Source organism: Leopardus geoffroyi, chromosome B1 (assembly GCF_018350155.1).
Source record: "Leopardus geoffroyi isolate Oge1 chromosome B1, O.geoffroyi_Oge1_pat1.0, whole genome shotgun sequence".
Classification (NCBI taxonomy): Eukaryota; Metazoa; Chordata; class Mammalia; order Carnivora; family Felidae; genus Leopardus; species Leopardus geoffroyi.
Genome location: NC_059327.1, coordinates 24,021,406 through 24,048,959, shown reverse-complemented (window position 1 = coordinate 24,048,959; position 27,554 = coordinate 24,021,406). Strand labels below are relative to the sequence as shown.

Below are 27,554 nucleotides of genomic sequence, written 5' to 3'. Positions count from 1 at the left end.
CAGTGTATTCCTTCTATTAGACGATGTGTACATTTTGTTCAGTGTATGTGAGAAAAACCTAGTTTTCCATAGAAAGCTCAGATGTTTCTCTTTAAGCATAGTTGGATCATGCCATTAGTCACATTTCTCTTTACATCTTTACACCCAGGAAGGTCAACGTGGTTTTTTTTATTTCAATGTTTATTTATTTATTTTGAGAAAGAAAGAAAGCACGAGATGGGGAGGGGCAGAGAGAGAGGGAGAGAGAGAATCCCAAGCAGGCTCTGCACTGTCATTGCCGAATCCGACGTGGGGCTCAAATCCATGAACCAGGAAATCATGCTGAGCCGAAATCAAGATTTGGACACTTAACCGACTGAGCCACCCATGTGCCCCAGTCAGTGTGGTGTAATTAATAATTATATAGGATAAAAATATGGATAAAGAATGGACTAGTTTTTTATGTTAATTTGTACATATGTATATTTTAATTTTTTATGTCTTTATAAACTTATAGTATTTCATTTCATTTCATTTCAAACTTATGGTATTTAAAAAATGTAATTTACTCGCGGTCCGTGAGTTCGAGCCCCGCGTCAGGCTCTGGGCTGATGGCTCAGAGCCTGGAGCCTGTTTCCGATTCTGTGTCTCCCTCTCTCTCTGCCCCTCCCCCGTTCATGCTCTGTCTCTCTCTGTCCCAAAAATAAATAAACGTTGAAAAAAAAATTTTTTAAATGTAATTTAGGGGAGCCTGGGTGGCACAGTTAGTTGAGCATCCAACTCTTGATGTTGGCTCAGGTCATGATCTTGTGGTTCATGTTGGAGCCACATGTGGGGCTCTGTGCTGATGGTGCAGAGCTGCTTGGGATTCTGTCTCTCCTTCTCTCTGCCCCTCCCCTGCTTGCTCTTGCTCTCTGTCTCTCTCTCTCTCAAAATAAATAAATAAACATTAAAAAATAAAAATGTAATTTACAGTTTCATCATATGGACTTTATTATTAGCATAAACTAACTGAAAATCTTAAGAAAACAAAGAAAATATTCCAGTCAAATCAAATATTCAAATCAAAGAAAGAAATTCTTACAGAATCCCGATGCCTAATTTTTCTTATCAAGCATATTTCTCATATCATAAATAAATCAAATTTGATGGTTAGGTATATAGTTGACTGACAGGTACTAGAAGAGGCACAGACCCAGAAGTGATGCCTCTGTCCTGGCACCTTGCTACTCAATTCTCCCACTCCCTGACTCTCTTGTAAATCCCCTTGGGCAATGAAGGAAGGCAAGCACCTCAGACCTCAGAAGAAACCAAAAAGGGCAGAAGCTGCCCTTGGTTGCTTCTATTTTATGTGGCGTTTAATCCTCAAAAAGTGAATTATGGAGAGGAAACTAGCACCAAATGTTAATATCACTTGGTTTAATTTCTTGCAAATGACACTCTATCTTATTACCACATAGTAAGACTTATCTAAGGCAGCCATGACTTTAAGCTTTGAAGAATTAATGAAGACAGAAAAATGAGAAATCGCAGAATGTAATTACGGTTTCTATATAATTTGGCTATGTCATTGATTTTTGATGAATGGAAATGAAAATATCAAAGATGAGTAAATGATTCTGACAATAAAGGCTTGCAGCTCCTAGGACTTCATGTATTCTCTAAAATTTACTGAGCATTAAACAAGGGGAATTATGATGAGATATGAGATCTTCTATGAAGCATCAGACTGTGACTTTAAGCAGATTTTAAAAGTAAATATTCAGAAGAATTACATCCCAATTATTTCATATCTAATTAGCATTAATGTTTTACAGAAATAATGTTATAGACATGGCATTATGGACCTTCTTTCATGCTTACACCACAGGACCACATTGCAGCCCTCTGGAGTTTCCCAAACATGATTGCTTGCAACTTAAATTTAAATAAGGGAGACTACTGAAAAAAAAAATAAGTACAAACAAAACTAGCACTGCCCATTAATATTATCTCTTATTCAACTTTTCAGTTTATCCTCCTTTTATTTTTCTCCTCCAGTATTCAAATGATGACAAGTGACCAACTTTAATGATGTGAACAATGTATAATATAAAATTCAATTATTATGAATAAAGTACAATTGTATTTTTTGGAAATACATGTATGATAAAATATAAATTTCATTTTTGGTTTCATTAAGGCAAATAGCATTTCAAAAAGTGTTTCATATACCTACAAAGGAAGTAGACAGTCAAATTCATATTTACAAACCTCACATTTCAAATGCCATGTACTTGTGTAATTTAAAAAGAAATATAGGAAACATGCATTTGTATTAAGGTATTCATTAATTTCTCATTAAGATAGGGATAACTCATTCTTCAAATTGTAATTTGCTATTTATACTTTTTTATACATACATATATTATCAATATTAGGTAATTTCCCAACAGAAAAATATAGTATTCTAAAGATATTTTAGCATTTACATATAAATCAAATCTTATTGTTTTACATAATTAGAACTGACTTTTTATTTGCCATTTTTCTTACAAAAATTAAGTCAAATAATAATGCCATGTAATATGAATCTCTAATTTCTTTACAATATGAGAAAATATTAATAACATTTTATCATTAGCATAACTTCTAAAGCATATAAACCTTAAAATTTAGAAAAACTCAATACCAAATTCATAAGTAATTGATAAATGCTAAGATTTGTTATAGTTAACTAACCATGTCATTTCTAATTATTACTAGCAGATAATATTTATTAGGAATGATTTACCTAAAACAAAGGATATATAGACCACATGATGTTATATTTCACATGCTTTGTTAGGAAAATGCTGCATTTCATAACCTAAGAGTAATAACAAAATATTTGTACTTGTCTCATAGTAACACACTGACAAGAGTAAGAGCTAGCAAATAGAGGAAAGTATAACTAACTTATGAAATATCAAATCATGTGCAAGGTAACTGGGCTAAAAAAGGATGTCTGGTTTATATTAGAGAAATAATATACCTTTACTTTCCCCAATTTAAACAATCCCCAAATTTTAAATGGAGTAAGATGTTACGGGCAATCTTAACTCCAAAGCACTCACCTACTGTCAGCTGTCCAGTTAACTGCCCCATGTGATTTCTCGCATTCACTGTTACATTCCTGTCAGACTGTAAGACCAGTGGACTATCCTGGGAAACATGTATAAAATAAAGAAATCAAATAAAAAATAGAAATATAGTCAAACTTAATATATAAAACTATACTGCATTTGTTTGGGTACTACCAGAATTCTAATTCTTTGCTTTATATTAAGCAGTTATTTCAACATCCCAAACATTGGTTGAACAACGTGATAAAAAGATAGGGGTGCTTCATAATAATGACTTGAGGGGATAGGAATATTTCCACTTTGGTAAATGGGCATTAACTATTTGATGCAATGATTTCCAACTCTACCGATTGCTGTAACTCCTCCCCTCTCCATCTCCCATTGGAATATATGCCTACCATGGAGATGTTTTAAACCCTACCCAAAGGAGGAAACCCCTTTTTAAGTTGAGTTTGCAACTTTCAGATCCCACCTTAAATATCATCTCCTCAAAATTGCCTCCCCCGATCACGGTAACTACAGATTCATTCAATCCCCAAACTCCCCAGTCTCCACTTATTTGGTTCAAAACACCCATCACATGACAAATTTATTTTGCCTGGGTATGTGTTTACTTGTTTGTTTATTTCTGTCATAAGAAGAAATGTCCTTGGGAAAGGGACCATGGAAATCATACATATACAATTATATCTTCGATACTTAGCATGCTGCTGAAAAAAAAAAAAGCATTTACTAGGTATTTACTGAGTGGGTGAATAAATCTTCATAATAAACATGATACTAGCTTGTGTATTTACCTCACATGGAAATGCCTGTAAATCATAAAATGGCTTATGTAGGGAGGTTTATAGAATATAAGAATATAAGATATTTGCCTGGAAATTCTCCCTTAGTATATCTAACCTTGGTTAGATGTTTACTTTCATCACTAATTTAGGACTTAACAGTGACATAATTTATTGAAGGACAATACCATTGCCTTAGGAACCTACATTTTGGGCTTTTGCCACCAATGTATCACATAAGTAACTTACAACTGCCTAAATTTTCATTTTTATGATCTAAAACATAAGCAGGGTGATCATTTACAAACTGTCCATCCATTCATTCATCAAGTATTTGCTGAGTGCTCACTCTGAGTGCTGTAATGTTCTAGAGGTTTGAGAAATTTCCGTGATCAAACAGAACAGTACCTGCCCTCATGGAGCTTTTAACCCAGGTAATAAAATTCTATGAAAATCTCTCCCAATACCACCCTCACCATCCAGGTGGTATGTCATTTCTGTGTCAGTGTGGATACAAAAGTGCTTTTATAGACAAGTCATACAAAAATTCATTTGAGATTAGCATTTGAGGTTTGTGATTTGGATATTCATGGGTGGACTCCATGGGCTTTTTCCTAAAGTTGACTTGTATGACATCTGACTAGATGCAAAGAGTGATTGAAGATATACACACACACACACACACACACACGCACACACTTTTAAAAGTGGGTTTTGCTATTATGTCTACTCTGAGATTTTATCTATCTATCTATCTATCTATCTATCTATCTATTTTTAATTTAGAGAGAAAGAATATGCAGGAGCAGAGGAGAGGGGCAGAAGGAGACGGAAAGAGAGAGAGAGAATCTTAAGCAGGCTCCACTCTCAGCACAGAGCCCAATGTGGGACTTGATGCTACAACCCTAGGACCATGACCTGAGCCGAAATCAAGAGTCAGATGCTTAACTGACAGAGGCAGTTGCTTAAAAAAAGCAAACCGGGAGCCCCAAGGTTTGCGTTTTTCAAAATTAATTTTCCACATTGTGAAGAATACATTTATTCTGTTGAGTGAGACTGGTTGTACAAAAAACACTATGGTTAATTTCATTCACCACCTCTCTTACCACAACTCATTTTTTTGTGCCACAAATCACAAGTGTTCTGTGTATAGTTTCAAACTATAAATCTAGGTATAGGTACTTCTATGCTGTGGACATCCATCTTTGAAAATATTTAAAATTGATTACATCTTTTTTTCTGAGCAATATGTTCTAATTCTGTTTACAGTGTAGGTCATGGACTAAGGACTGCATGCAATTACATCCAGCACATGGTTCTTAAAAGCACACAAAGATTCGATTTAAGTTGGTAAAATTAATTACACGTAATTCATTCACTAAAAAATGTTTTTTTAATTAAATAAAATCAACATGAATGTAAGAAACAGCACAAGCCTTTAAAATATCTTGTAGTTCAATACACCATGAAGATATATTGGTTGAATTTTAATTCAGATTGTTACAATATTTCAATAAAATAACATATAATGTTACACATGTTATATATAATATGTTATAAAATAACAGATATAATCTATAAATATACATTATAAATATATCATACATAAATATATTTATATTATATATATAAATAATACATAATTAATGTTTATATGTTTAAAAGTTGATGACAAGATATGCTTTTATTTGCTTGGCTGAGCCTAAATTTCTGTGAACCAGGGCATAAAAAAAGAATAACCATTAACATTATGTAATTTCAGGACCATGTAAGTATATTAAAATAATTACTGCTTTACTAAATTTTTTAAGAAGACATAAAAGTCCATTTTAAAAGTCAATAAGAATTTCATCTAATTTAGTAGAGAGATAGACTTGGGTTAGAAGTAAGGCATCATTATGTCTTAGTTTACAACATTTCTATCTACTTTTCTCTTACTGTAATCACAGAAATGTTGAGGTTCTCCCCCTAGCATTCATCCCTCCTCTTCTGTGAGTCCACTAAATTTCCCCTCAGAATTCAATTTTTATATATCTATATTAAAACTTTACTATGATAAAAATAGCAATCTTGTTACTAAAACCAGAAACATATAGCTAGGAGGGGTAATGAACAATTCTCTATGTTGTATTCATGTAGTATCAATATATTATTATGTTATACTGATTTGTTAAAATATAATTAGGTGAGCTGAATCAAAACAAATAACTATCGGGGCGCCTGGCTGGCTCAGTCAGAAGAATATGCAACGTTTGATGGTGAGGTTGTGAGTTCGAGAAATCACATAAATAAATAAATAAATAAATAAATAAATAAATAAATAAAATAAGTTAATTAACTAATTAATTAAGAAAAAACAAGTTACTTTTCATTAAACAAAATGTAATGCATTTAAGTGTATCATCTTCCCTGAAAAATTACACTATCATTTCTGCATTACATATCAGCTCGGTGACATCTCTGTGAGTTAGAACCATGGCTTATGCATGACCTTTTACATAATATCCACTCATTACTAAGTAAAATATACATATACATGATAAAAATGTATATGATAAAACTGATAGAAACTCTTTCAATCATCTAAAGAAGTACAATCCTCAGCAATTTATAAATCTAATACCAAACCCTTTTTTTAGGTAAAAATTAGTACCACGAAACTACCTCTTTGCAAAAACAACTGACATTTAACGCTTTATAAAGCTCCTTTGTTGTGTTCCTCTCTCCAAAGATCTATACGTAAGAAAATTATTTCCTTGAATAAATTGTTGCTTTCCACTCTCTTCTCTACATGCCCTCCTTATAGTCCTTTGTATTACATTCCTGTGTTCCAAGACTTTGAAAGCTAGTGTCTAATTTCACAACATAGCAGTACTCTCTTACAGCTTATTCTTGCTGAGAACACAAAGGGGAGAAACTTATTTGGTAAGTAGGAATAAGACATATAAATTCTGTGTGAGGGTAAGTAAGTAGGTGTAATATTCTTCTGTACAATATAGTAATATAAATATATTTTCTTTTTGGAGGAAAATAACTTCATCTTTGATTCAAATATTTGTCCTTCAAAATCAAGGAAACTCCTGTGGCAGGCATACCATAGTATTCTGGACTTGACCTGCTTTTTGGCTGTGACTCTAGGAAACCTGTCTGCCTTCTTGGCTACCCTTGAGGCAAAGCACGTGGGAGACTCAGGAAGAAAAGCAATGGTAATGTTAAGAGGACCTGAAGTCCCCTGTTTGTGATTCTTCTATGCACACCTTCTTTTTTCCTAGGTCCTAGTTGAAACCTTGCTAACGGTTTTAGAGAAATAATGTGAATGTCCTTCTTATTTCAATGCTTTTGTCACAGGCAGTGCAAGTGACTAAGGTAAAAAAAAAAAATCCCTTTCTTCTCATTTCTGTTGTGTCTACCTTTGTTTATCTCAAATATTTACTGATTACCTACGATGTACCCAGCTCTTCGCTGGTTAACTGGGTAAAAAACAGAAACAAGGGACAAACTTTCTCTTCTTAACGAGTTCATAACCTACCACCTAAAGCTAGACAATTAACCACATAAATAAAAAAAACAACAACAACAAAACACAGAGAATGTTACCAGTAACAAGCGGCTGTAGCAGAGACTTCTCTTACAAAGCAGAAGTTATACTGATGTGAAGATACTGTTGTTATATACATATAAGGTGTATGTAAATAAGGCACTTCAGAGACTCATTCTTTCACACCAACTAAGTTGTAGTGGAAACAGTCGTCAGGGGCAGCAGCAGCTAGCCCCTACTGGCTTCATCATGCCGGACTTTGTTCTAAACACATTACATGTATGAGCTCACCCACTTCTGTGGCTTAAAATAAAACCACCCATAAGAGAATCAGGGAATACAGTGGTTGTAAGACGGACAGTGAGTGCACCCCCTTGTTTGAGTTCAAATAGTTAAGTCTGTCAAACACTGTCTGCTTGACTTGGCAAATCAATCCATCTCTGTACCATGACTTGTCTTCATCTGCAAATGGGGTAATAATACATAATTTGTGAGCTTTTTATAACCAGTTGATGAGACAATATATACAAAACGCTTAGATTAGTATCTAGCCTTTGCTGAAGGCACTCGGAGCGCTTGCTTTTATTTATTCCTCACTGTAATTATAGTAATTCTACTAATAACAGTTCTAGCTACTATCATTTCTGTTTTGCAAAAGAACAAATTCCATCAAAGAAAGTATAAGTCACTTGCTTTAAATCACACAGGTAATAAATGACAGATCAAATATTTGAACCCAAGCAATTTGGGTCTAGATAGAATCTTCCTTGTCAACTGCTATGAGATACTACCTCTGACGGTGATTAAATTCTAGGCTTTCTACACTGTCAGATCAAAATGTGAAAATAAATTTGAAAAACAGGTGAAGAAAGTATGATTTGAGATTAAACACTGTAGTCTCTAAAGGGACTGATGCATACACTGTCTTAGAGGATAAGATGTGCCCTCCACAATGTCATCATCCACGTTTCACTAAGAGTCTGGTCCATTTTGTTTCATTTTGCTTTCTCAGGTTCTAGACAAGAGTACATAATCCTGAACTTCTCTCTGCACACACATTTTAGAATGTATCACCTATAAGAGCCTCCCTATTTGCTACACTGAAAGGGAACGAAGTTAATGATTCTTATTGTTCAGTGTAAATGGCCTGAAGATGGCAGGTCAGGTCTTGAATTGATATGGTGTAAAGTCAGGTAAGGTTCCTTATCCTCACTGACAGAAATTTTACTACTTTGCAGTAAACTTGCATCACCCTCACGTTCTCGATCTTCCTCTTCCTCTACCTCCAATCAGCTGTGTTAGAAGTACCTCTTAAATATACCTTTTCCTGTCATTTCCTGTGACCACCTCTGAAATAGACTCATAACTCACATCACAATAACCACTCTTCCTTACATTGATTCTTCATATGCAGTGTTATATTTTTTTTTAATTTTTTAATGTATGTTTACATTTTTGAGACGGAGAGAGACAGAGCGTGAGTGCGGGAGGGGCAGAGAAAGAGGGAGACACAGAATCCAAAGCAGGCTCCAGGCTCTGAGCTGTTAGCACAGAGACCAAGTCGCAGGGCTCAAACTCAGGGACAGTGAGATCATGACATGAGCTAAAGTCAGACGCTTGACCAACTGAGCCGCCCAGGCACCCCTGCAGTGTTATATTTCTAAAACATTTTTTAAAAATATTCACGTGCTTGAATTAAAACAAAACAAAATAAAACACTTATTGATTCCTCATTCCCAGCTTGGAAAAAATTCACATTCATAACATGTAAGGTACTTTATAATATGATCCATTTCTGCTTTTAGCTGTCTTTCCTACTACTCCACCATGTAAGAATGACCCACATTTCCCATGATTCTGAAAATATGCTACTTCTGTGTATTCTCATCTTCTGTTCCCTAAGCCTGAAATTATTTTCCACTTCTCCATAAAACTGTCAAAATTATAGATATTTTTCAAGTTTCAGATCAAAGGTGCATCCTTTGTGAAGGATTCCTGCTCTCCCAGAATTTAAATTCCCCTCCCGCTCTCTGATTTCACAATGAGTGTTGATGTCTATCACGGTACTTGTCACAAGATTTTTGCTTTGCTTTGTTTTGATCATTCCTTTGTTTATATTCTGTTAGACTGGACTGTCCTGAAAGCACAGTGTGTTGTCATTTTCTTTTACGCATGCAGCCTTTTGAAAGCTTGGTTTATTTCATGCTTGGCACCTAGTTCATGTTCAATAAATGTCTGTTGAGTGAATGAACTGAGCTGAACACATTTACAACATAATGCACTCAGGCTACCTATGTTTACCTGGATTTCTGTTCAGGCCACACAGAATTTACCAAACTCTTGCTACCTTTTTTTTTTTTTTTTTTTTTTTTTGGCCCAGAGCAAGGTTTCCAAAACGCCATGTAAGCGGAACAAGTCATATCACATTATGATTTGATTTCTATTCATCATCTCTCTGTGCAAGGCAGACTTTACTCCTGTCCTTAAGCACTGGACCTGATGCTTCTTATTAGCTTCTTAAGAAGCTGAAAAAAAGGTCATTTTTTAATTCTTTAGTTAACAATACAATTACTTGAAATTTTATTTCCTTCAGAATGTAAAGCATTTAGCTGTTGAAATTTGTACTTTAAAGGCAGAAGTATTGATCATGAAAAGGAATATATCTACAGACGTTTAAGTGACTCCCTTAAATTCTCAGTGCTCACATTTTAACCTGAATGTGAAATAGTAAAGGGGAGAGAGCATTTGTTCAATAATTAGCTGTTCTGTGTTTCTAATTTTTTTTTTCAACGTTTATTTATTTTTGGGACAGAGAGAGATACAGAGCATGAACGGGGGAGGGGCAGAGAGAGAGGGAGACACAGAATCAGAAACAGGCTCCAGGTTCTGAGCCATCAGCCCAGAGCCTGACGCGGGGCTCGAACTCACGGACCGCGAGATCGTGACCTGGCTGAAGTCGGACGCTTAACTGACTGTGCCACCCAGGCGCCCCAGCTGTTCTGTGTTTCTATTCACACATTTTTATTGAAAATTCTCCACTTTCATTAATTCTTTGTTATAAATTCTCAAGTCATCGAGGTCACTACACAGAATATCTTGTGTGAATGATCTATGACTTCTGATGGCCCTTCTGGCTCTTTCCTGCCTCTTTAAAGCTGCATAGTAAAGAGAGCGGTAAGAACATACTCCTCCTGAGGGCCTCCTTATCTCAATTGCTATTGATGAATGCATCTTCAGAATAATGACACAGGGAGCAGTTTTGCATAGAGTTCTATTTACATTGAATCTTTGGTAATCTGCCACTTCCTATTATCATTCAAAATACTCCAACTCAACTTTTACCCAAGTGTAGGCTTAGAAAAGGAACACTTCTTGAATCAGCATCCCAAAAGGGAAAAGTATTATGTCTACCTAAAGCAATAAAGATCCGGATCAATGAAAGGCCATTGTTATTTTAACCAGATGACATTAAATTCCCAGAGATGCCTCTTTTCCTTTCAGGTGACATTGGCTGAACCAGGGAAATAATCTCCTCTCTTTACTTCTTTGTTGAGTTTCCACTTTGTCCCATCAGTCTTTCTTCAGGTTGATCTTGCCCTTGTACTAGTTCATGGGTGCCAACCTGTTCACTCTCTGCCCAACTCAGAGCCTAAATGAGGTATCCTATAACTGATGGGAGAGAGGCGACTGGGTATTGCCTCGTTAGAATGCACACATTGTACTCACTTTAATGGGCAGAAAGAAACTTGAGAGTGTATGTAAGTATCTTTTGTTTAACCAGTTCACATGCCCTTAAAAAATAAAGGGATTAATTCTTTTAAATCATTTATTTATATGGAACAAGGAATAATTTAAGTCTTCTAGAAATGGAACTACCCAATCATGAATCAGGAGGTATTTCAGAAAAGCACTGTACAAAGCCTCTTCCACCTCTTTTGCAATATGTACTTGTATATGAAACAGACTTTATCTTATATAAATGTAAGAGATGAGGAAAAAAATAGAGAGTTAAGTAAGGAGCTCAATTAAATGATTTTTCTTTTATCTTGCTTGAAATTAGAATTAAAGAAAAGATAAGAAATCTGCGGAATCTAAAAATCTAAAAAGTGCAGCACACCTAACCAAAAATTCATTTTTCTCAGATAAGACATATGTAATTTACCAAGAAATGCCTACGTTGAGTAAAGGAATAGGGATAGAGAAGTTAAAAGAAAAAGAATTTATTGGATTATTTCCCATAGAAATATCTCCATTCATATTAGTTAAGTTTCTTCTAGTTAAAATAACAACAACTACAACAACCACAAATCTTTCTCTTCAAATCTAGTTGGCTTGTGAAGCGCGTCAAGTATCTGAAATATTAGGACCAAATTGTTAGTTGATTGTGTGTGTGTGTGTGTGTGTGTGTGTGTGTGCACGTGTGCATCTATGCTGTTACTGAATTTCTGCAGAAACAGATGAGGGAAATCAGCAACATAATGATTACGACAAAATTATTCCATAATAACAAAAGATAATGGAATGACAAAACAGGTAATAAGAATAACAACTGGTTATAAAGTTAAATACGTACATCATGGTTATAGTACTTGTGATGGTTACTTTTATATATCAACTTAATGGGCTATGGAGTACCCTGATATCTGGTTAAACATTATTCTGGCTGTGTCTGTCAGGGTGTTTTTGAATGAGATTAAAATTAAAGTTGGTAGACTGAATAAAGCAGATTGCCCTCCCCACTGTGGGTTCACCTCATCCATCCACTGAAGACCCGAATAGAACAAAAAAAGGCTGGGTAAGACAATTTGCTCTCTCTGCCTGACTGTCTTTGAGCTAGGACATCAGCCTTCTCCCGCTTTCTGACTCAGACTCAGACTGGAATTTTACTCTTGGTTCTGAGGCCTTTGGACTTGGACTAGCCTCTCCTGGGTCTCCAGCTTTCTGACTGCAAACCTAGGACCTCTCAGCGTCCATAACTGTGTGGATAATTCCTTATAATAAATATATAATTATATATATTTATAATATGACATAATTATAATAGTATCATAAAATATTATATATATGTATGTATATATATATATATACATATATATATATACATACATAAATATAATAGATATAGAGGGAGACATAGAGAAAACCTATATATAGGTTACAATTTTTGTGTAGATAATTTCTGTATTTCTGTTAACCCATGAGAAACTATATGTAGATTCTCTGGAGAACCCAGACTAATATAGTACGTATTAATTACCAAAGGAACATAGTAAAAATTTCTAAATGGATATTAAGCAACAAACTGACCCTTCAGGGGCGCCTGGGTGGCGCAGTCGGTTAAGCGTCCGACTTCAGCCAGGTAACAATCTCGCGGTCCGTGAGTTGGAGCCCCGCGTCAGGCTCTGGGCTGATGGCTCGGAGCCTGGAGCCTGTTTCCGATTCTGTGTCTCCCTCTCTCTCTGCCCCTCCCCCGTTCATGCTCTGTCTCTCTCTGTCCCAAAAATAAATAAATAAAAAAAAACGTTGAAAAAAAATTAAAAAAAAAAAACAAAAAAAAAACTGACCCTTCAGATAACATTTATTATGTTTGTACAATAGTATCTATGATTTTCTATGCTTTGAAGCATTTTGTTAATTACGATTATACCTTTGCTGTATCTGATAAGTTAATTGTGCAAAAAGTATAAGAATAAATCCTTTCTCAATTTGTATAATCATTACTTTGAAACAGGTAGTGATTTTTATCCTTTCTCTGTCAACTAAATAAAAGGGTAGAAAGTATTCCTGGGATTACTTTTTCAAATAACTACAGCACTTTCAAATTTCTGACTTTTTTTCATGCTAAAATAACACAAGCAATAATCCTTGGTCTCTTTTCAGGGAAGTCTAATGATGACAGGTTTGAGGGCTAGAAGAAATGTAAAATTAATTCTATTTTTAGCTATATAAAAATGGTAACTATAGCATCTGTGGTCAGCGAACATTTAGAATATGTCAGACCAATTAGCACATGACACGACTAGAGAAATTACTCTAACCTGACACTTAGAAATTTGTAAAGCTCACACAAATCAACTCCGGATCTTTCTACACTCAGACTGGGGTGAAGCCTGAGATTCTTCATGCCTAACAAGCTCCCAAGTGAGGCTATGGTACTGCTGTGCAGATGACTGAATAGCATAGGACCTGTTTGGGTGAGGTGTAGGAATGGAGAGAGACTTACAAAGAACTGCTTACTAGAAGCTTCTGCATCTGCAGGGTGGCCTGAACCCACAGATCAAGCAGAAAACTGCAGCTGCCTGAAAAAATTATTTTTGAACCATTCCCCATAGCATGGCAAGCCTATGTTTAACCCACAGATTTCTAAATTAGGACATGTTTGCCCTCTACTTCCCAACCTCCATGGAAAATACTGTTCACCAACCCGTGTCCACTTTTTCCTGTGCATATGGCAGTTAGGCTACATTTTCTAGTCTTTCTTGTAGGTAGGTCTGGCCATACAACCAAAGTTGTAGTCAAAGAAATAGAGGCTGATATAAAAGTTTGCAGGCCTGGACCACAAAAGCCTGTCATGTGCTAACTTCTCTGTATGAGGCCCCAGGTGTTATGGGAAGACACACGGAGAGGACCTGGGCCGCTAAATGTCTATACAGATCTGAGACACCAGTCCTAACAACACCACCAGACTGTGAGGTGAGAGAGAAATAATTTTTCTACTTAAACTAACCCATGAGATACCAAAGTTATCTATTACAGAAGTGTGCCTATTCTGATACAATACCCTTCCTTCTCTTCTATAAGGAGTTGACAGCCCCAGTATTTTCACCCAAGGCCTCCTCACTGCACTGACCTGTGCAAGGCCTCCCTCCCTGTCTTAAGTGTTCTCCATACTCCTCTCCTTCAATAATCATGCTGACATTTCTCATAACACTGATACACTCTCAAAACATTATTAGGCTACAAATTGAACTGTTAAATGATATACTTAAATGTGATGATGTTTAACAATGTATTTTTCTCTCAGGAGTAATTAATCAAATTGGCTTCAGCTGGAAGAGAAATCTACAAACTTTTTCTTAAAGGGCCAGATAGTAAATACTTTAGACTCTGTAGACCACGCAGTTGCTGTTGGAACTATTCAACACTGCTTCCGTAGCTTAAAAGTAGCCACAAACAAGATATGAATGGCCATGTCATGTCTTTTTTGTAGTAAAAGCTTACTAACAAAAAAGAGGCACCCATTTACACACACTGGAAAGTGACTTCTGATCTAAAGAATGAATCTGACGAATTTCAGACCTCAAAGTTATAGCAACTATTTACCCAATGTTTTTCAAAATAATGTTATCATCTAACAGTTTTATTTTTGAATGATTTTTAAATAAATACATATAGTGTTAACTTTGTATGCATTTTTAATATAAGAATTCATATAAAAAGAATTTAGTTAAAAAAGTGTAAGTATTATAAATCTAGGTATAAATTTCACTTTGTAAAATTCTGCTTAGGATACTTCTTAATTCTAGAATCTGATGACTCCTGTCTTTCATCAACTTTGGAAAACAGTCATCCATTATCTCTTCAATAGTGCCTTTACTTCATTCTTTACATCCTTTCCATGAGGAATTTCCATTAGATATGCAATATACCTTCTCTCATTCTATCTGTATGTCTTCTTAACTCTGTCTCCTATTTTCCATCTCTCTATCTCTGTGCTATCGCTGGCTGAGGGCTTCAGCCCTTGTGTGTGGACTTCTCATTTCAGCTGTGTTAGTGATCTGTTAAGCTATTTACTGAGTTATCATTTCATCGATATATCTTTTATTAAGAAATTTGGTATTTTTTCACATCGACCGGTCAATTGTATTTGTTTATGTTACTGCTTTTCATTTGCTCTCTCATTATTCCAGTTTGTTTCTTAAGCATTATTAAAGATAATATTTTAATATTCTGTAGCTGAAAATTATAATTGCTGGAGGAGTTTAGACATCTAAGTGAATGATTCATTGTGTTGAATTTGTCTCCTGTTGCCACATTCCTGCATTGTTTCTTTTTGTTGTTTGTTGTTTAGCTCATAGTTAACATGCAAGAATTTCCAGGAACCTGGAATAAGGAAGCATTCTTCTGGAGAATATTTGTATTTGCTTCTGCGAGGCACTGGAGGACAGTACTATCTGGGAAGATATGAATTCAAGAAGGCAGGATAACATTTACAAATTCTCACAGGATACAGTATTTATAGCCATAATGGCCTGATGTTCCTTAGGCTGTTCAGATGGCTATTTATTCCCATGGCTTGAAGTTTTACTTACTGTTAACTGTTACCTTGGGAAACTCTGATTTCAGCCTTCACATCCTACTATTTTTTCAACTCTGTTTATTTTTTGTTTTGTGTTGTTTTGTTTTGGGGGGATTTTTTTGGACTTATGTTTCCTCCATTACCTTTTTCAAAGGAAAAACTTCAATTATATACATCTTTTTGAAATTTACGACACATGCAGGTTGCCAGTGGGACTTTATTTCACAACACAGAGTCTGCAAATTAATTAGAAGTCAAAGGCCTCATTGTGTACCATTTTTACATAAAAGTAAATTTATTACTCAAAAAATATAAAGAAGCTTGAAGTATAGAGATGAGGGTTGAGAAGAAATAAAGTAAAATAATCACGCCCATTTTAAGGATAGAATAGAGAGCAACCTGAAGTTAGACAAGTTAGTACCCAGACAGATATATTATCAGAGCCTGCTGGAAAGTAGGTATGCATATGTGTGTAAATGCTCCTGTGTGAAGGAAGGATGCTTGCAAATTCAGAGTTTATAAATTGCCAGATCACAGGTGAAGTAATAAACAACTATGATACATTGCTATATGATAATAGCAGAGCACATACTTGTTCATTTTGGTCTAATCCTTAAAAATATATTTTAATTCTATTTCCTAGAAAGATCAGTGGAATTCATATATGAATAAATGAATGTTTATCGGTGTCTCAAAGCTTTCCATTCTTCAAAAAATATTTTATCTATTTGTATTTTCATAATATGTATTTTCATATTTATCTATTTGTATTTATTTTTAGTTTTTTTTTATTTTTTAAAGATCTTATTTTATTATTATCTATTTTTAGGTAGGCTTCACACCCAGCATGGAGCCCAATGAGGGGCTTGAACTCATGACCCTGAGATCAAGACCTGAGCTGAGATCAAGAGTTAGAGGCTAAACCAACTGAGCCACTCAGGCACCCCCCAAAAAGTACTTTTTAAATCACAAAGAAAAAGTTGTTTTGCAAAATGAGCTATCTCTATTAAAACTGTAGAAACAGTTAAAAGCTTCTATATGTAATAAATTAACTGTTAATATTAGTGAATATTAGACTTAAAGGAATTTTTCTATTAAAGCATAGAATTTGTGATATGAGAAATCAGTGAACTCTAGTTGAGACATTATCATAGGATTTTTTGGAGTCACTTTTACACATAAAAAAGTATTACAGTTTTTCTCAGCTGTTCTATTTTCCATAAAGATAAAAGACAGATGCCATTTGAAGTGCAAACACACTGAGGAGGAAAACATAAAATATTTATGTTTTTATTAAGACTGTACTTCTTCCAAAAAGATATTAAGTGTGTTATAAACTTAAACACAATGTTAAATTGGGCACTAAAATTTACAAACAGAACTAAAGGCCTTTTAAAACATGAGAAATAAATGTGTCCGGACACATATCTTGCTGCTCTGTTGCAACAAGCTTGTGCTACAGTTGAACCCTGAATTTTACTTTGCTTTTCTAGCAGTTAAGGCAAAAAAAAAAAAAAGTTATGTTATAAAATTGTCATTGCCTGAGAAATGCAAGCGGAGAAATATTTAGGGAGTGATATTTTCCATTACTATTAGCCTTTAATCTCCAAGAAGTTTAAATGTGTTCATTTAAACCATTTGTTTCCAGGGGCGCCTGGGTGGTTCAGTCAGCTAAGCATCCGATCTTGCTCTCAGGATGGTGACTTCGAGCCTTACAATAAATAAATAAATACAAATAAGTAAATAAAGCATTTGTTTCCAAATTCAGGCCAATCAAATAGTGTGCTGTGCTGTCTTCCCTGAGGCCTGCCTGATTTAGGCACCAGATGTTGAACGCTAAGGAAGAAGTCAGAATTTCTACTTATGTCAGACAATAAGTGAAGCAGTAAAAATAAATGAATGAATGAAGAGTGTTAAAAATAGACAAGATTTTAAAATAGAATCCAGCTGTTACTTTTTTTTAATCTCCCACCATTGATATGTCAAAAATAATCTATTGGTATGCATTGATGATTTATATTAATAACACATAAGATTAAAAACACTCTATTTCATCTTTTCTGCCAAATATGTTTACAAGTAGAATGAATGTGTATACCTAACTATGTCAGAAATTTCAGGATGTAATTTAATCTTTTTATCTGTAGGAGGAACTTATAATGCCAGAAATTCATTATTCTAGTACGAATGGTCAATTTAATAAAGCTGTAGAGAGTGTAGAGGACTAATCTGTATTAACATCTACTCACATTTAACACTGTAAAATTCTTCACAATTAAGTAACTATTAATTTTCAAAAAGTTAAAAATAACTTCCTCATCTCTGAAGTGAGGTACTGAACTAGATTCCCTGCCATCATACACCTGTACCGAGTTCCTATTATCTCTCCAACTACAGCTGCTTTTGCTCCCAATTCCAATGGGCATGGAGATGGGAGGAGGGGGGCATCTAATGTGACACTGTCTGTGTCTGAGAGCTAATTCCAGATAATTCTCCCCTCCCCTTTCCTCCTCTCTAATCTTTGAATCTCACATCACCACACTACATAATCCACAAGTCTTGTTTGCTCTCACTCCTGGAAGTTTCCATCGTTTGGTTCACTCACTGTCGTTCTCTCCTCTTACTACATTCATCATTCTTAGTGCTTTCAGTTACCACATAGATGATTTTCTGATACTCTGAACTATTAAATTCTTGCTTTAAGTTCCCATGATCTTGTCATACACCCTTCAATAGCCTCTCTTGTGGTCATACTAAGACTGTCATTACTTAATAACTGCAACTTTTCCATTAACCTCCACCTCAAGCCTACCGCACCTGTCCTTTCACCTTACTTTTTCTAGTACCTGACATCAGATTTTAAAAAAAAAATTCTTCTGGATTTAAAATTAGTATTAACTGATAAAAAACCAATTACATTACAAATTTGCTTTATGATCATCAAAAGGAAAAAAGAAGAATAAATTTATCAGAAATCCTTACCACAACTAAAAATTTTAAGAAGATAATGACAAACTAAGACAAATCTGTCAAAACTTTCAGAAATGTTTCTCTTAATGATTTAGGTAGTTTCTTTTCTCCAATGAGTTTACATCTTTGTGGATAAATATTGCTTATTACTAGAATGAAAAAGGTCTCAGTATGAGATATAATCTACTTTCTTGTGTAATGCATGGACTGGGAGACTTATTCGCATAAATAAGTAAGTAGAAATAAGGAGATCTGGTATACAAAAGATACTTATTTTTCAAAACCTTTTGGAAGGTTATCCAGAAAAACTGCCATCACACTGATTTATCATCAACATTATAACTAAAAATACTGCTAGGTACACCTTCAATTATGCAATAAAGAACTAATCAGAAACCAACTAACATGCAAAACATTCTGTTACCCAGCCTTTACATTTATTAGAGATCACTTTTCAGGGAGCATGCTTTAATTAATTAAACTAATTATATGATTATTTATATCTGATTTTGTCTTAAAGAGTTGCTTTGTTTAACACTACATTCTTTGGAATATGCTGGTGGAGTTGATAGATGGTTGTAGCATGTGATACATAAAATGCTTTCATTTTATCACATGCTACAGTTATATTTTTACCATTGCCTTGAAGCCAAACATTTGCTTTATTCTATTCATAAAAATGTCTACCATATAGGCCTAATTCTTAGAAAGATATGAAAAATATATGCACGAGACATGGATTTTGCCACACAATCATTGGTTATATTAAATAAGATGCCACAAGTGTCTGTTATTGTGATCCCCTTTGCTTTTCTATTGGACTCTCCTTTAACTTTATTCATTTTTTTTTAAATTTATTTACTTTGAGAGAGAGACAGAGACAGAGACAGAGACAGAAAGGGCATGTGTGGGAGGAGGAGTGGGACCAGAGAGAGGGAGAGAAAAAAATCCCAAGCAGGTCCAGTGCAGAGCCTGACATGGGGCTTGATCTCAGGAACCATGAGATCAAGACCCGAGCCAAAATAAAGAGCCAGATGCTTAACTAACTGAGCCACTCAGGCATCCCATTATTGGACTCTCCTTTAAAAAAATAGGTTCAGGGGCACCTGAGTGACTCAGTCGGTTAAGTGTTAGACTCTTGGTTTCAGCTCCTGTCATAATCTCCCGGTTTGTGAGGTGGAGATCCACACTGACAGCATTGGTCTCCACACTGACAGTGTGGAGCCGGATTGGGATTCTCTGTTTCTCCGCTCTCTTTACCCATGCTTGCGCTCTCTCTCTCTGTCTCTCTCAAGATAAACTTAAAAATTAAAAAATAAATAAATAAAATAAATAGATTCAATAATGCTCGTGAGGGTGTGGAAAACACGAGGTCCCTAAATGGAACTTGTTAGCACTCTAGTCACACCACTCTACAGGATAACAGAACTCAATATATCGACTCCCAAGATTACTCACTTCATGCTTCACTTAACATCCCTCTATAGGTCTGACATGACTTTTTCTTTAAACAATTTTTTTAACATTTATTTATTTATTGAGGAGAGAGAGAGAGAGAGAGAGAGAGAGAGAGAGAGAGAGAGAGAGAAAGAGCATGAGCAGGGGAGGGGCAGAGAGAGGGAGTCACAGAATCCGAAGCAGGCTCCAGGCTCTGAGCTGTCAGCACAGAGCCCGACGTGGGGATCTAACTCACCAGCCGTGAGATCATGACCTGAGCTGAAGTCAGATGCTTAACCGACTGAGCCACCCAGGTGAGGGGACCATGAGTTGTTTTTTTTTGTTTTGTTTTGTTTTTTAATTTAATTTTTTATTTTTTAAAATTTACATCCAAATTAGTTAGCATATAGTGCAACAATGATTTCAGGAGGGGCACTAAGGAATCGACACCATGAGTTTTTGATACCCAGTTTGTGAAAGTCTTTCTCTCTTTCTTTTTTGACTCCCTGAAGGTCTTTTAATCCTAAAACAACACACCTTAAAGAAAGATAAAATGCATATTTTCTAATGAGGAAGACCTGGTTCTGCCTTGAGATTCCTCAAACTCTCCATCAGATAAGAATCACTGTTTTCACACTGCCAAATTAACCTTACAGCCCACTTGTCTTCTCAATCATGGGAATCCACTCACAGAGGGCAAATTTGAAGTGTTATTCTTTCTATGCTTACATCAGAATCTGTGCCATCAGATCATCTGATATTTACTTCTATAACCTTATTCAAGGAAATACTTACAGAAAATCGGTTGAAAGTTATGTTCTTCTGGTTACTCTTTATGCGAGGATTTAGCTACACATATACAGAAAATTATTCGCCATTCACTCTCAAAAATCAGTTTAATTTCACTCCATCTAAAAATAGTTTTCACAATTTTTATCAGGGACACAATGTAAAACCATATTAAATGTGTTTCTGTTTTTCCTCAAACTATTTTCACAACATTTACTATTTGGCTCCATGAATTTATGAGATTCTATACAACAAATTTATTTGGCCATTTATGCTAGGAAGAGCTTTGTTTTCTTTAAATAACAGGTTATATTACTTTAGAAATTAAAATCACATAACCATGTAGTTTTTCCTTTTATTCTTTTTTTAAAACTTTTTTTTTTAATTTTAAGTAATCTCTACACCCAACATGGGGCTGAACTCAACCCCGAGATCAAGAGTCACATGCTCTACCAACTGAGCCGGTCAGGCACACTTTCCTTTTAATTCTTGAAGGTAAAATGAAAGCTGTAAGATAAAAACTATACAAAAAACTTTATTTTTTCTAATCTTGCCCTACTTTTAGTCTAAATTTTTTCAGTCCTACTTTTTTGATATTATATTTTATATGCTGCTACCTTTTGCAAAATTTTGTTATTTTTATTATACTTTCTGAAATGAGTAAGACATAATAGAAAAATAAAGTAATACATAATAGCATAAATCATGCTAATATGCATATGCACATATTTAAAACACGATAATAAATGCTGTGACCATTTTTTTTAATGTTTATTTATTTCTGAGACAGAGAGAGAGAGAGAGTGAGCATGAATGGGGGAGGGGCAGAGAGAGAGGGAGACACAGAACCAGAAGCAGGCTCCAGGCCCTGAGCTGTCAGCACAGAGCCCGACGCAGGGCTCGAACTGAAAAACCATGAGATCATGACCTGAGCCCAAGTCGGTCGCTCAACCGACTGAGCCACCCAGGCACCCCCTAAATGCTGTGACAATTTAAATTCATACTAAGCAATGCCAGAAGTCTAGATTTAAATACAGATAGATAGGTGTAGATAAGGATAGATATATCTACCTAACAATTCAAAATCAATAAAAAGATAACTTGCTTCAATATCTTTTAAACAATGATATGGCCGAGGATTTTGGTAACTGGTTGATATAAAAACCTTGTAGATATTTTGCTTGAAGCTGGGCTTTTAAACTGTAAGACACCCAAAGTAGTGAGGTTGTGTTATTCATAAGAAGTACCATTAATTACCAGATCACTTTATATTTTTTGAAAGAAGCACCTTATATCCTAGCAGCAAACATGGATATCAAGCAATCATTTACGTATCTTAAGATAACTTAGGCAAAATTCTATGTTGTTCACCTAAGAAGATTATAATGGAAATAATTAAAAAGTAGGTATGTTCTTGTGAGGAAGAAAAGGACTTTTTTTTCTTCCAATTGAGAGTTTCTCTGACACCAAAGTTACACCATTAATCACTAACCTGGCATATTTCGTTACAAATATGGAGCAGTGCATTAGTTCTCTATGCATTGAAAACTTCTACACATGCCGTCTATACCCGTAATCCCTGGAATTCTTCTAATTATGCATTAAAAGAAAATCAAAATCACACTCAAAAGATAGTTCAGAACCTCAGGCTAGCTCTAGAGATCCACTTGACATTCTGAATGAGCCAAGATAAACTAGTTACAGATTAACACTAGGTTCACAAGTTATAGGTACAGTAAATTAACAGACAGGATAGAAAGAAATAGAACACAAGACTTATTACTTTTCCAAATAAAGTAAATGCTGAGATGATATCAACTAATAAAAAAACAGCATTCAAAATTCATCTAAATATTGTGATAGTGACTCTTACAGAGTGCATTCGAAAACATAAAATAATATAAATGTTTCACTGGATCAATGTGATATACTTGTGATTAGTTTACCTGAATGCAGGGAAAAGGAGCATTAAAGTAGTTTCCACATGTTCAGATAATTTAGACTAACTTTTGTGTGATCTTTAGGTGTGAGAATTATGTGAAGCATGATAGAAATAAATGAGAAATAGGTCACTTTATAGAAATTATTGCAACGACATGTCTTTGCTCTCTTCATGCTGGCAACCTAACTTCTAAAAATCATTAGACATTCTAAATAATGCAGCATAATGCAAAGGCAGAGACCAGGTTTTTAACCTTACAAAGTGTTCAATAAGCACCTTAACCATCATCATGACATATACTTGGCTGCATCTTTGTGTTGATTCCAGAATGTGCTAAAATCTTACCTTCTATACTTTAGTCATTTGTGATATGAAGAGTCATTTAGCCTTACATAACCTCCTGTATATAAATCTGAAATACTACATTTTACAAAGCAAATGCAATTTTCGGTTTGTCATGGGGTATTCCAATTATACTACATATAAATGATATACTGGGTTTATTAAAAAGGATACATGAATAGAAGTAGCTCCACAGAAATGTTTAAGAAAAAGGTATATTATATTTCTTTTTTTTTTTTTAATTTTTTTTTTCAACGTTTATTTATTTTTTTGGGGACAGAGAGAGACAGAGCATGAATGGGGGAGGGGCAGAGAGAGAGGGAGACACAGAATCGGAAACAGGCTCCAGGCTCTGAGCCATCAGCCCAGAGCCCGACGCAGGGCTCGAACTCACGGACCGCGAGATCGTGACCTGGCTGAAGTCGGACGCTTAACCGACTGCGCCACCCAGGCGCCCCGGTATATTATATTTCTTTAGAAAACAAAACACACTTTACAAAATGAAATGTCACTGAATTCTTAAGCCATCAGATAGATTGCTGAAGCCGAATTGTACTCCCCTTCCTCTAACACATAGCCAATGAAGCTGGTATCTGAAATTAGTATAATGTTACTTAGTAAAATATTTAAAGAAGAAGGTGATTCTCTAAACAAAGAGATTCAATAAATTTTAAGGCAAATGAATATTTTGATAGTTTATGCCCTTATTATTAAAGAGTGACTTAATGTATAATATTTCTTAGGAAGTTGAGGCCATATGTGTATAGATATAGATATAGATATAGATATAGATATAGGTACGTAGATAGATATATATATAGAGAGAGAGAAAGAAAGAGAGAGAGAGGTCTATAATGAGTTTACTCCCTTAAAAGCTTTACTTTATGTTTGTGATTGATTTATATATTTGGGTCTTTCAAGTTGCGGGCATAAGTATTTACAATTGTTAGATATTCTTGGTGGACAGAGCCCTTAATTATGATATAATTCTCTTCTTCATCTCTTGTTATAGTCTTTGTTTTAAAATCTAGTTTGTCTGATATAAGTATGGCTACTCCAGCTTTCTTTTGATGTCCATTAGCAAACTCATTGATAATAATACAATAATAGTAGGGTACTTTAATGCCTCACTTACAACAATAGACAGGTCATCTAAGCAGAAAACCAACAAGGAAACAATGGCTTTGAATGACACACTGGACGGGATGTACTTAACAGATATATTCAGAACATTTCATCGTAAAGCAGCAGAATACACATTCTTCTAGAGTGCACATGGAACATTCTCCAGATCACACCCGGGGCACAAACCAGCCCTCAACAAATACAAAAAGATCGAGATCATACCATGCATATTTTCAGACCACAACACTATAAAGCTTGGAATCAACCTCACAAAAAAAATTTGGAAAGATCACAAATACTTGGAGATTAAAGAACATCCTACTAAAGAATGAATGGGTTAACCAAGAAATTGAAAAGGAAATAGAAAAGTACATGGAAGAGAATGAACATGAAAACACAATAGTCCAAAACTTTTGGGATGCGGCAAAGGCAGTCAAGAGGGAAGTGTATAGTAATCCCAACCTTCCTAGAGAAGGAAGAAACGTCTCAAATATACAACCTACCCATAAACCTAAAAGGGCTAGAAAAAGAAGAGCAAATAAAGCCCAAAACTAGCAGAATATGGGAAATAATAAATATTAGAGCAGAAATAAATGATATCAAAATCAAAAGACAATAGAATAGATCAATAAAACCATGAGTTGGTTCTTTGAAAGAATTAACAAAATTGATAAACCCTTAGCCAGATTTATCAAAAAAGAAAGGATCCAAATAAATAAAATCATGAATGGAAGAGAAGAGAATACAACCAATACCACAGAAATATAAATAATAAGAGAATATTATGAGCAATTATATACTGACAAATTGGGCAACCTGGAAAAAATGGATAAGTTACTGGGAACATATAAACAACAAAAACTGAAACAGGAAGAAATAGAAACTTTGAATATACTCATAATCAGTAAAGAAATTAAATTAGTAATCAAAAATCTCCCAAAAAACAAAAATCCTGGGCTATATGGCCTCCCAGGGGAATTCTATCAAACAATTAAGAAGAGTTAATACTTATTCTTTTGAAGATGTTCCAAAGATTAGAAACGGAAAAGAAACTTCCAAACTCATTCTTGTTTTTTTTTCCTTAAGTTTATTTATTTATTTTGAGAGAGAGAAAGCAGGGTAGGGTCAGAGACAGAGAGGGAGACAGAAAGAGTCCTAAGCAGTCTCTGCACTGTTAGCGTAGAGCCTGGAACATGGCTCAAACTGATGATCTGTGAGATCATGACCTGAACTGAAATCAAGAGTCAGTTGCTTAACCAACTGAGCCACCCAGATAACCCTAAACTAATTCTATGAGGCAGTATTACCTTGATTCCAAAACCAGACAAAACCGCATTCAAAAGGAGGAACATTACAGACCAATTCCTATGATGAACATGGATGCAAAAATTCTCAACAAGATACTACCCAATCAAATCCAACAATACATTAAAAGACCTATTTGCCACAATCAAGTGAGATTTATTCCTGGGATGCGGGGCTGGTTCAATATCTGCAAATCAATCAATGTGATACATTACATTAATAACAGAAATGATAAAAACCGCATCATCCTCTCAGTAGATGCAGAAAAAATAATTTGACAAAATACAGCATTCTTTCTTGGTAAAAACACTCCAGAAAGTAGGGATAGAAAGAACATACCTCAACATCATAAAGGCCATATACAAAAGTCTCACAGCTAAATCATCCTCAGTGGGGAAAAACTGAGAGCTTTCCCCCTAAGGTCAGGAATCTGACAGAGATGTTCTTTCTCACCACTGCTGTTCAACATAGTACTGGAAGTCTTAGCCTCAGCAATCAGACAACAAAATAAATAAAAAGCATCCAAATTGGCAAGGAGGAAGTCAAACTTTCACTCTTTGCAGGTGACATAATATTCTACGTAGAAAACCCAAAGGACTCCACCAAAGAACTGCTAGAACTATTACATGAATTCAGCAAAGTCACAATATAAAATCAATGTATAGAAATCAGCTGTATTTCTATATAGCAATAATAAAGCTGCAGAAAGAGAAATCAAGGAATCAGTCCTATTTACAATGGCACCAAAAACCATAAACCGTCTAGGAATAAATCTAACCAAAGAGGTAAAAGATCTATACGGTGAAAACTATAGAAAGCTTATGAAAGAAATTGAAGAAGGCACAAAGAAATGGAAAAACATTCCATGCTTATGGATTGGAAGAATAAATATTGTTAAAGTGTCTACACTACCCAAAGCAATCTACACATTCAATGCAATGCTTATCAAAATAACACCAGAATTCTTCCCAGAGCTAGAACAAACCTAAAATTTGTATGGAACCATAAAAGAATCTGAATAGCCAAAGCCATGTTGAAAAAGAAAATCAAAACTGGATGTATCACAATTCTGGACTTCAAGCTGTAATCATCAAGACAGTATGGTACTGGCATAAAAAAAGATACATAGATCAATGAACAGAATACAGAACCCAGAAATGGACCCACAAATGTATGGCCAACTCATCTTTAACAAAGCAGGAAAAAGTATCCAATGGAAAAAAGACAGTCTCTTCAGGAAATGGTGTTGGAAAAAGTGACAGCAACATGCAGAAGAATGAACCTCAACCACTTTCTTCCACCATACACAAAGTAACCTCAAAATGGATGAGAGACCTAAATGTGAGACAGGAAACCATAAAAATCCTACAGGAGAAAACAGGCCACAACCTCTTTGACCTTGGCTATAGCAAGTTCTTCCTAGACATGTATCTGGAGCCACGGGAAACAAAAGCAAAAAATGAACTACTGGGACCTCAACAAGATAAAAAGCTTCTGTACAGTAAAGGAAACAATCAATAAAACTAAAAGGCATCTGTGGGATGGGAGAAGATATTTACATATAACATATCGGATAAAGGGTTAGTATCCAAAATCTATAAAGAACTTATCAAACTCAACACCCATAAAACAAATAATCCAGTGAAGAAATGGGCAAAAGACATGAACAGACAAGACACTTTTTCAAAGTAGATATCCAGGTGACTCACAGAAACATAAAAAGATGTTCAACATCACTCATCATCAAGAAAATACAAATCGAAACCACAATGAGATACTATCTCAAGCCTGTCAGAATGGCTAAAATTAACAACACAAGAAACAAGAGGTTTTTTGTGGCAAGGATGCAGAGAAAGGGGAACCCTTTTGGAGCAGAATGGAGTTTGGTTGGAGTGTAGTCACTCTGAAGAATAGTATAGAAGTTTCTCAAAAAATTGAA

At 35.0% G+C, this 27,554-nt stretch overlaps 1 protein-coding gene across 5 annotated transcripts in view; it reads right to left on the bottom strand.

Annotated features, from left to right (window-relative positions):
* The window catches only part of SGCZ (sarcoglycan zeta), a 1,098,717-nt gene that overhangs the window by 123,201 nt on the left and 947,962 nt on the right, over positions 1 to 27,554 (bottom strand). For all 5 annotated transcript variants that reach the window (XM_045455204.1, XM_045455238.1, XM_045455211.1 and 2 more), the window contains exon 4: positions 3,075 to 3,162. In XM_045455204.1, coding sequence (XP_045311160.1) covers positions 3,075 to 3,162 — 88 coding nt within the window. The remainder of the gene's footprint in view (positions 1 to 3,074; positions 3,163 to 27,554) is intronic.